We start from the raw sequence: 11,003 nt of genomic DNA, 5'->3' as shown, positions 1-11,003 counted from the left end.
GACTGCGGTCACATACTCCTTCTACCTACCTGAGGCAGTTAAGGAAAAAAAAGGAAAAGAAAAAGAAACGGCTTAGGGCCGGGACAATGTAGCATAGAGCCCGCTAAGGAACAGTTAATAAAGGAGGCTTTATTCCATGAAGTACTCAAGACTGGGAAGGAGCAGACACTTTGGAGGCCAACTAAGACCCAAAGCTTTGCCAGCACTGGTACGCGATTAACCCTAGCCGATTACAAAAGTTTTCTTTTTAAACAATATAGGAGCAACCCACGGGGGAAATGCAAGCTGCCACCTGGAACCCAGACCAATCAATGGGATAATCTTTTCTCCCCTTTCTAGCCCCAGGACCAGGAGTTTCCCATTTCTGGAAACTTCCAAAAGAGGATATAACTCTGTCCATCTCTCATGCCAAAGACTTGAGAATTCCTAAAACACCAGAGGATCCTGGCCAGGAAGGGACAGGCGGGAAGGTCGTAACAGAGAACTCCAGTGGAGGCAGGCAGAGAGCCACATGGGATAGTCCAAAGACCCCCCTCCTGTGAAAGGAGAGCTGGAACCAGATTGCTGGGCTGGAGCCCACCCCCAGGCCCTGCATCTGTGTGGTCCAAAGCCCACTGCTACAGACCTGGGATAGAGGGCTCAGCAAGCCTCCCTCTGCCCTCCCAGCCAGCATTCACTGGCAGAGGAGGCCCTGCATATCCCTCCTCCACTGACCACCCCCGGGCCTCCAAAGCGGCCGGCTGCAGAGAGCCTCCCAACAGCTTCCCAGCGGGCAGATGGCCCTGAATGCTTTCCTTTCTGCCAGAAGAAACATCTTGTTGTAGTCACATTACGTGTACTCTTTCTGATCTTTTAGTTTGTGCCTTCTCTCTTTTTTTCTAGATTAAATAGGCCAGAGGGTTGCTTTTTCCAAAGCTCTCTTATTCCTTGATTCTATGTGTTTCTTCTGTTTTCTAATGTATCTGTTTCTGCTTTTTCTGAATTATTTCCTTATGTTTGCTTTCCTTAGGTTTTTGGTTTTGTTGCTGCTGAAATTCATTCAAATGTATTAAGTTGAAGGCAGGGCTAATGTGTGTCAAACACATCACCCAAGGAAGAAGCTTTTGGAAAATATCTGTGAATTTGCCTCTGAGTACAGCTTTAACCACATTCCATAAGATTTGACAGTAGTGCTCTTGTTTTTATTAATGTCCCAAACAGTCTGTAACTGCAATCCTAATATTCTCTTGCCTTGCTCTGTTGCCCAGGCTGGAGTGCAGTGGCGTGATCTCAGCTCACTGCAACCTCTGTCTCCTGGGTTCAAGCAATTCACCCACCCCAGTCTCCCAAGTAGCTGGGACTACAGGCACATGCCACCACACCCAGCTAATTTTTGTATTTTTTTGGTAGAGACAGGGTTTTACCACGTTGGCCAGGCTGGTCTTGAACTACTGACCTCAAGTGATCTACTCACCTTGGCCTCCCAAAGTGCTAGGATTACAGGTGTGAGTGACCGTGCCCAGTCCCTAGCAGATTTTTTTTTTTTTTAAGTTTTCAAATGAATTTTATTTTTTTAGGTTTATAAATTCTGCTGCCTCCACCCCTAGTTTTAGGCATTTCATCAGAGAACATGGATGAAATCGTTTTTGCGTATAAAATTCACATTTTCTTTATGACCCAAAACACTTCTATAATTTTTAAGTGTTCTACGATTCCTCAGAAAGAAGATACATCTTTTTTTCTGTAGAGCAAGGGAAACAGTGATATAACCACTAATTTAACTTTACTCATTGTGTCATTCAAAAATTCTATGCCTTATTAGCATCTAATCTGTGAAAGGCTTTGGAAAGGGTATTAGAGACTCTCATAGTTAGGTTTTTGCCAATTTCCCCTTTGTTCCAAGGATCTGCTTTGGGATGTTTTGTGTTCTCTTGGGGTGCATGAAGGCCTGTAACTGGCATCCGCCCTGTGGGTGCCTTCGGTCACTGTGCAATGAGGTGCTTGGTGGGTGTAGGGAAGTGGCCCCAAACCTACTTAGTATTCCTGGGATCCCTTCTGCCACCGGAGCCCTTCGTCGTCATTTTTACGTCGTGTGCCTTGTAAGTTGCGTGCAGTTTTTTATTTTTTGAGACTGAGATTCTCTTTGAACAGAGTTCAACCTTTATATAATTATCTGATGTGTTTGATCCTATTATGATTTGATTTTCTATGTACAGTCAGACCGCAGGCTTGAATTCAGCTGTCTGAGTGAGAAGCCTGACTCCTCAGGTGCTGGGTGGCCCTGGCCGCTTACCTGGGCATGCCACTAAGTCACATTAAGCCTTGGTGTTCTTATCTGTGAAATGGGCAGAGTCACAGCGTGCACCCCTCCATCTGCCCTGTAGATTAAGGGCGTTCATCCGTGCAAAGTGCTTCCCACACGGCTGGTACAGGCACTTTGCAGTCCACACTGGCCGCACTGTGGGGCTCCTCTCTTCCTCTATGTCTGTCTGCACAGCATCCTGTGTTTCCATCCCAGGTCACTGTCCCTGGCGGCTACACACCCATGCCCACTGCCAGGAAAGGGTGTCCCAGGTTTGGCTGCAAAAGGAAATGGGATGGGCAAGAGGGCCCAGCGGGGACAGCAGCTGAGGCCAGAGGAGAGGAGGCCACAGATTTGATACAGGGACAGGAGTCCAAGGGAGGGTCGTGTAAACCACGTGTTTCTGAGGCTTTGACATCCGAGCCTTGCTGACTCTGGGGGGACGGCCCCCGCCACCAGTGGTAAGCAATGCTTAGAGGCAGGAAACAACTCATCTACGGGCACATTTTTCAGATACAAACCAACCAATCCAGCACCCATGTCCCCAGCCACTTCCTTTGTCAGACTTCGCACTCTGAGCCACTGTCCACCTGCCCTCATTACCCAGGGCCAGGTACCAGAAAACTCAGGACCGCTCCACTCCCCAGAGCCCTGCTGGAATCATTCAAACTGGCCGACCTGAAGCCAGCTCACCCTGTCTCCGCTGGTCCTTCCTGCAGAAACAACACAGACTCAGGCCGCCGTTTACCCAGCTCCCTCTGCCTCCTGACCAACCCTGGGGCCTCCCTGTGTGACCCCGCGGCCTGGTATGTCGCTTCCTCTAGGGATGTGGGAGTAACAGACTCTTTTCAGTGAACGACAGTAATGGCCACATTTTTAAAACTAGCGGTGAAAGGGAGCAGGATCTAGGGGCGGCTCATGAGTGTCTTGTTTCTTATAGGAACCTCAGGGGAGGCAGGGAGAGGCAGGGTGGTTCTGGCAAATGCAAACGCTCTCCCAGGAGGCCCATGCCTCCCCCCGGGCCCCTCACTCTGTGTGGGTGGAGGCAGGCCCGGCTGGCCACAGTGCACTCACCTTCCCATAGCTTAGGAGGATGATCCGCACCAGGACCACATTGATGTGGGCACCCAAGGACTCATCATGGTAGATTTCATTGACCTGAAAGAAACAGGGAGGCGTCAGCGGGAACCACAGGTCCTAGGACCGGCTCTGGCTCTGCCAATGGGATGACCCCCCAACCGGCTCCCAGGCCTGGGACCCCCACCCACTCCTTCCTCTTCCCATGCTTTCCAGCCAGGCATCACTGTCATCTGGGAGCCACCTTGTGACCCTTCCCTCATTGTCCCCTACCCCCTGCCCCTCCAGGCTGCCACCACCGCCTGCTGGGATCACTGCAGCCCTTTCCTGAGCAACCCCACCCACCAGCCCAGGGATTCCTCGCCTGGGGCCTGAACATGGAAGGTGGGCAGGGAAAGCAGCCCTACACTTGCTGTGGCTTCCAACTGAAACACGACCTTCCCTTCAACAGTGAATGTGGGCAACAGGCCCCCGGGGCACAGGCAGGGCTGGGACTGGCCCTGGAAGAAGTCACTCCCCCGGGGCACAGGCGGGGCTGGGACTGGCACTCCAAGCTGTTGCTGGTGGGTGTGGGGGTTACCGACGAGCATCGCTGCTTGGAAATGGGGGCGGTTCTAGGCCCACCACCAGGTATAATGTTTTAACATGTTAATTAAAAGCTCATTATTGCATCCCCAACATGCTCTCCCTGTTCTGTTTTGATGGCGGGAGCTCCTGTAATCGCCATCCTCTGTACTTATCACAGTGGTTTTTTTTTTTTTTTTTTTTTTTGAGACGGAATCTCGCTCTGTGGCCCAGGCTGGAGTGCAGTGGCGCGATCTCGGCTCACTGCAAGCTGTGCCTCCCAGGTTCACGCCATTCTCCTGCCTCAGCCTCCCGAGTAGCTGGGACTACAGGCACCCACCACCACGCCCGGTTAATTTTTTGTATTTTTAGTAGAGACGGGGTTTCACCGTGTTAGCCAGGATGGTCTCGATCTCCTGACCTCATGATCCGCCTGCCTTGGCCTCCCAAAGTGCTGGGATTACAGGCGTGAGCCACCGCGCCGGGCCCACAGTGGTATTCTTACATGTGTTTCATTCTTCCCATTTAAAACCATTATTCTGAGCAGGTGCCAATGGGCTTCAGCAGATGTCAAAGGGATCCATGGCACGAAAACAGGGGGTGAGCTCCCCTTCCACAGAACACAGCCAGCAAGACCCTCCAGAAACACAAGTCATGTTACCCCAGGCTGGAGGCTGTTAAGGGGCTTCCTTCGCACTGAGCCCCCACCCTCCAGCTTCCCACCACACACACCCAGGACCCTCCCTAGCACAGCCCCCTCCCTGTCACCTCCTTTGTTGGTTGACCAAAGCCTACTCCTCCTTGAGGCCAGCTCAGCGGTCACTTCCCCCTGGAAGGCCCCCCACAGGCCTGATCCGCTCCTCATCAGGCACAAGGTGTATTATTTCTGGAGCCCTCTGTGTGCCCTTGTGGGCTGGGCAGCCACCTGCATCCTCCCTGCTTGCACGCCCAGGGCCAGGCTGAGCAGCGCCTGGCAGGTACTCAGGGATACCCGCTGACAGGCTCAAGACATTGGCACCATCAGGAAGTGGAGAAGCAGGAACTGGCCACGCACCCCTCCCCATGTGCAGACCATGCCCAGGGGCTGCTGACAGGCTCCAGACACTGCCAAGACACACTTCCCGGAGCCTGCTGCCACGTCAGGCCAGCACACACTGCTGCACTCCAATCTGTAGAGCCTCCATCTGAGCAACAGTCATTGCTACCTCGAAACAGTGGGGAGGCACCTCAGGAAACCTGAGGGTTAACAAGGAGAATCACATCATGATGGATGGGTGGACAGGCACACAGGGCATGCAAGACAAGGATCCCGGGGCCCTCTGGCATTGGTGCTGGGAACAAAGATGGCACCAGTCGTGGGGCAGGGTTCGTAAGCATGCAGGCCCCTGCTAAGGGGACCATCCAGCCCCAATGCAGCTCCTCCCAGCAACTGCTGCCCAGCAAATCTACGTCTGATTGTAAATGGGCTCCCACAAGTCTCCTTTCTCTTTCCTACAGGCAAGGGACGACTCATCAGACCCACAGGAGCTCCGAGCCGTGGGTGTCTGGGGAGGGTGGGTCGGCAACCCCTGTGGGCGCTGAGGGTTATCCTCTAGACCCCCAGGGACCCATCTCGCCCCTGCGGCTGACAAGGTGGAGCTCTGAGGAGGGCACCCAGGTCCCCAGGAAGCCTTGCCATTTGGCCGTCGCCCTCCGTTTCCTCTGTAAAATGAGGATTGCTGCCCCCCATCACAAAGCTGTTGTGGGGATGAAATCTCCAATGGAATGGTGCTTGTGCAAACAATGAAATGGTTTCTTCTTCACTGCTGGTAAACCATCGTGCCCTGCAGCGCCCTGCGAGGTGCTGGGGGTGGGGTATGCACCCCTGAACCACAGAAGTCCTTGCCCAGCTTTGAGGGTCAGACTAGATTTTTTAGTCCATGCTGGCACAGTAGCCTTAAAAGCCAGTTTTTCTTAAGAAAGAAGGGGTTTCTTTAACTGTCCACAGTATCGCTTTCTCTATCACAACAGAGCCTGGCCAGCTTGGCTCACGGAGTCTGACTGTAGAAATGAAGACCCTGACGGAAGGAAGGTTCCACTGCAGCTGACGGGAGCAGAACAGAGGGGAGGGGAGGGGAGGGGAAAGGCCAGGGACGAGGGACCCGGCTTCTCCTCATCCCCAACCCCAACCTCACAGGTCATACAGAACAGTCCTGACATCTGAGAAGGAAGGAAAAGCGAGAGAGCTTGATCCTGGCTGCTGCCTGGGACCTGAGAGGGGACAAGTTCCTAGCGGTAGGAGTGGCTTCTCGGGCCCGAGTGGAGGCCCAGCCTGCTCAGGCCTGAGAGGGCGGCCCAGGTCCCAGCTGTACGTGGCAGATGCCAGGGTCCCCTGCACCCCAGGGACACACAGGCAAGACAGCTGGGGACTGGCTTGCGGTTTACCTGGCTCTAGGGGGCACCGCCAGGCTCCAGAGCAAGCCCAGAGGACACTGGCCTACAAGAGAGGGAGGCAAGCCTACTCGCAAGGCTGCTGCAGGGAGGACACGCCCCTACTGCCCCCACCAGTCCTCTGCCTGCAAATCGGGCTTTTGGGAGGTAATTAGGGGTAGATGAGTTCGTGGGGGTGGGACCCTCATGATAGGGTTAGTGTCCTACAGAAACAGACACCAGAGAGCCTGCGTCCTCTCTCTCTGCCATGGGAGGACCCAGCAAGAAGGTGGCTGTCTGCAAACCAGGAAGAGGGTCCTCACTGGGGAATGACCCAGCTGGCAACACGATCTTGAAATTCTTAGTCCCCAGAACTGTGGGAAATGATTTCCTGTGATGCAAGCCCCTGGGTCTATGGCACTTTGTTATACCAGCCCAAGCGGAATGAGACAAAGGCTTTATGGGGGAGAGACGGAGCCACCTCCCGCAGGCCAGACTGTAGCCTTCCTTCCATCCTGGGGCTGAGTGCCTGCCTGAGATGAGGGCAGTACCAGATATAGGAACAAAAGCAAGCCCCGGCCAGCTGCAGTGGCTCACGCTTGCAATCCCAGCACTTTGTGAGGCCGAAGCAGGTGGATCACCTGAGGTCAGAAGTTCAAGACCAGCCTGGCCAATATGGTGAAACCCTGTCTCTACTAAAAATACAAAATTAGCCAGGCATGGTGGCGGGCGCTTGTAATCCCAGCTGCTCGGGAGGCTGAGGCAGAAAAATCACCTGAATCCAGGAGGTGGAAGTTGCAGTGAGCCGAGATTGCGTCACTGCACTCCAGCCTGAGCGACAGAGCGAGACTGTCTCAAAAAAAAAGAATGAAAGAAAGTTGCATTTTTTCCCCCATGGTTGAGCCTAAGGTGTAAATGCCGACCTCACCATCCACACAGACCCTCAGCATAGCCACGGGTCCCTCACAGGTTCTCAATGGGATTTCTCAGACTGAACTGACCCTGGCCTCTCGTGCAGCCCACCACACCCTGGGACCCAGAATGGCCTGGGCGAGGCTGGCCTGGTCTCTCCTTCCCCACTGGCCTGAGGCTGGCACCCAGCAGACCCAGCAGAGCCACTGTGTCACCATGAATTGTGGCTCTGAGCGGATCAGAACCAGTACAGAGCCAGCCCTCCTGCCAGGAGGCAGAGAGGGACGCTCAGATGCCACAAGACCAGCTCCAGGATCACGGGCCTTGAGGGAAAGGCAGGGAACCAGAGGACATATTAGGAATCTGCCCACTGGGGCCTGGATCCCCCTAAGGATGTGGCATGTCATAAGACCTGAGAAACAGAACAGGTTAGCTCAGCCAAGCAGGCTGGCGCTCCCGGCAGAGGAGGCAGCCCATGCGAACCTCCCAGGGTTGGAAGCAGCGAGGCACCTTCCAAGCACGGAGGGGATGCGGAAGGGACGCTCCAGCAGAGGAGGTGGGAGGGGAGCACTGAGGCCAGACCACAAGGTCAGGAGGATTTAAAATCCACTCTAAGAGCAATGGGAGAACACGGAGGAAGGATGATGGCAGTGCATTTAAGAAGCTTACACCAGGTGCCTTATGGAAAGTAGATGGAAGGGGTCATGATGTGGGAATGTGGGGTTCAGCTTTGGGGATGAGTGCAGAGAAGGGACAGATGTGAGGGATGATGTGGATTGGAATGGGGGTCATCGGCCCGCCTGAGCAGGTGGAGGCTGGGGCTCTGGGAAGGGCGTGCCGGCAGCTCCCACAGGGCGGAGGGAGGAGAGGCGGGGCTGGCCCTCTCCTGGCTCCTGGCCAGGCCCTGCCCCTCAGGACACAGGATCTTCCGCTCTCCTAGCACTGCCCCTGGGGCCGAAGGTGGCAGCTCTCATCTCAGGAAGGAATCTCGTGTCCTTCTGGAACATTGGGAAGATCTAATCCTGCTCCCTGATTTGGGACTGGAGGCGACCAACCATTCAAAAAGCCCTGCCGCCGAGCATCGAACTCCCTGGGACAGACCCTCAGGCCCACATTCTGCTTGGAGGTGGGGTCGAGGCGGCTGAGCCCAGGGTGTCAGGCTGCTAGGCATGGGGCCCTGGCTGGGGAGCCCCACTGTGGGGCTGTCTGCCAGCAGCCAGCTCCCACCTCCTGCGCTGGGTGCCCTGGCCCTGGCCTCTGGAAGCCTCAGATGATTCGGAGATGAACTGGGGTCCCCTGGCTGCTGAGGAGCTGGAGAGGGGTTACCTTCAAATGCTCCCAGCAGGTAGCCAGGAGGAAGGAGGCCGGGCCGCAGCCAAGGCCCCCTCGTGAAGGCTCCCTCTGCGTGCCCTCCCTGGCAGCCTTCCACTGTGGTGTGCTCTCCCTGATCCTCTCTCCCCAGGAAGCCTCTGTCCTTCCTCTCTTGCACACCAGAGCAGCACACTGTGCCCCAGGCATCCCTCCTCTCTGCAGGCCTGAGCGAAGCCACGGTGGGGCTTGCGATGGCCTCCTGGCTCTTCTGGGCGGCCGCTGGGCCTGGAATCCTGTTCCAGAGCCCTCACCTTGGTCCCTCCCAGCAGTCAGGAACCCCATGGGGCACTGTGGCCCAGAGACCACTGACCGCTGGCCTGGTGGTTCTCCTGCCCCTGCCTGTGCTGTGGCAAAGTCCAGCCCACAGTCCGGGGCTGGGCTCCTTCTGCTGTCTGGCCTCTCAGTTTCCGTAGGTTAATATGATACATCAGGATCAGACATGGCGGGTGGGCAGGCAGGGTCTGTGGGGCGTGAGATGCAGGGGCGCTCCACAATGTCCTTGTCCTCCACAGGCCTGAGGAGTGAGCCCCGTCCCGTCCCCCTCTACCATCCCAGGGCTCTACGTGCTTTTCAGGGGGCTGCAAAATTGCCACCGTTTGCTGTGCAGCCCTGGCCCCTCACAGGTTCTCAGTGGGACTTCTCAAACGGAACCTGGGCACGGGAACCACTGCAAGAAATCAGTGCAATTCCCGACAAAACACTGGCGTCCTCAACAAGGACACAGCTGCAACATTTCCGCAGAGCAGAGGGTTGACTGATGTGGCAAAAAGAGCAACTGAAGACAGAAGGTGGCCTCCACGTGCCTGCCTCCCTGACATCCCCGGCCCCACCCACTTTCCCCTGGCCCCACCCACTTTCTCTCCCAGACAGGAGACAGGTGGTAGGGGTCCCCAACAGCTCCCCTCATGTCCTCCCCACCGCCCCCGACACACACACCATTCTTCACTACGATCACCCCGCAGAACAGATCTCACCTTCCCCTCCCGCTGTCTAAAACCCTCAATGGCTCCCCAGTGCCTTCAGAGGCAGGGCCCAGCCACTCCACCTGCCATTCAGAGCCCTTTCCACGCTGGCCCTGTCTAGCTTCTCCATGCCCTACTTCAGATACTTCCCCACACGGCACCCTTGCTCCTGACAGCCCAGCCAGCCTTCCCCAGAGCCGGCTGCCCTCTCCTGCTGCCTGTGCATTGGTTCAGACCTGGAATCCTCACTCTCCCTGACCAGCCCCTGAATTCTTTAGATATCTCAAGAGCATTTGAAAAAAAAAAAGACTCATCCCAAAAAATATATTTAAAAGGAAGGAGGCAGTGACCACCTTGCTTAAACCCTTCCTACCCAAGGCGTGAGACCACAGTTCCTGGCATGATCTCCAGGCCAGGAGGGTCTGGTTCTGCTGCATCTTCTCAGGCTGCCCTGGCTCTGCTCCCTGCGCTCCAGCGGCTAGCCTGGCTGCTCCTTGCACAGGGAGCCTGTCTCCACCTCAGGAACTTTGGACTTGCAGTGCAACTGCTCCCAGCAGTGTCTGGCCCACAGTAGGTGCTCAATAAACAGTTGTTGAATGAATGGAGTGAATCACTTTGAAGATATGGAATAACCAGAAATGGGCCAAATGTATGACCCAGCATAGGCCTGTGATCCCTGTCATGGGGAAGACCCTAGCTAAGGCCTCGCCTCGGCTACCCCCAGCAGCCCTGGGGCCTCCCCCCGCATTCACCCTCCCCAAGGCCTGTGTGTGCTGGGGGGAAGCAGCTCTGCTTTCCCAGGTTGCAGGGGGAGGGGAAGCCCAGGGACAATGTCCTTGAGTCCTGTCTGCGAAATTGATCCTGGAATCTTTAAACCTTGGGGGGAAATGTTCAAAGCCGCAGCCATCTTTGTGCGGAGAGAGGCCAAAGGCTCTGTTGTTTGGGGAAATACATTGTGATGTGCCTTTTGCTTATGCAAAGACGCAGCCAAGTTTCTGTTCTGGAATAGACAATGAGGAAGGAGCGGCTCTGCGTGACAATGTAAAAGTTTGCCTCCGCTGGTGGCAGAGTTCCACCCGGGGGACGGTGAGCCCTGGGAGGTGGCCTGAGGCTGCTGGGCAGAGGTGACTTTGTCCTCTGCCAAGGCAGGGGAAGGGTGCAGAAACAGGGGAACCGGTTTAGGTTCCCTACTAGGGGAGGCTGCTGGCCCGCCAGCTGCAGAGGAGACAGGCAGGGGCACTGGAACAGCGGCCACCCCAACCTTCAGGAAGGTTCCCATCTCCTTCGCTCGGCTGAGCTTTGGGCCACCAGAGGCGGCCTGTGACCCACAGGGCAAAACCATGGCCAGGAGCAAGCCAGGCCTGCAAAGTCTGTCAGAGGCCTGGGGGAGGGGGACCTGCTGCTCTATGACTTCTCTGGGACCCCCT

General features: G+C 55.8%; 1 protein-coding gene across 1 annotated transcript in view; it reads right to left on the bottom strand.

Annotated features, from left to right (window-relative positions):
• The window catches only part of ADAMTS2 (ADAM metallopeptidase with thrombospondin type 1 motif, 2), a 231,514-nt gene that overhangs the window by 70,152 nt on the left and 150,359 nt on the right, over nt 1–11,003 (bottom strand). The window contains exon 4 of the mRNA XM_011976872.1: nt 3,356–3,439. Within this exon, the coding sequence (XP_011832262.1) occupies nt 3,356–3,439 (84 nt within the window). The remainder of the gene's footprint in view (nt 1–3,355; nt 3,440–11,003) is intronic.

This window comes from Mandrillus leucophaeus, unplaced genomic scaffold, assembly GCF_000951045.1.
Source record: "Mandrillus leucophaeus isolate KB7577 unplaced genomic scaffold, Mleu.le_1.0 Scaffold170, whole genome shotgun sequence".
Taxonomy (NCBI): domain Eukaryota; kingdom Metazoa; phylum Chordata; class Mammalia; order Primates; family Cercopithecidae; genus Mandrillus; species Mandrillus leucophaeus.
The sequence above is the reverse complement of the archived record's forward strand: the minus strand, read 5'-3'. Positions and strand labels throughout refer to the sequence as shown.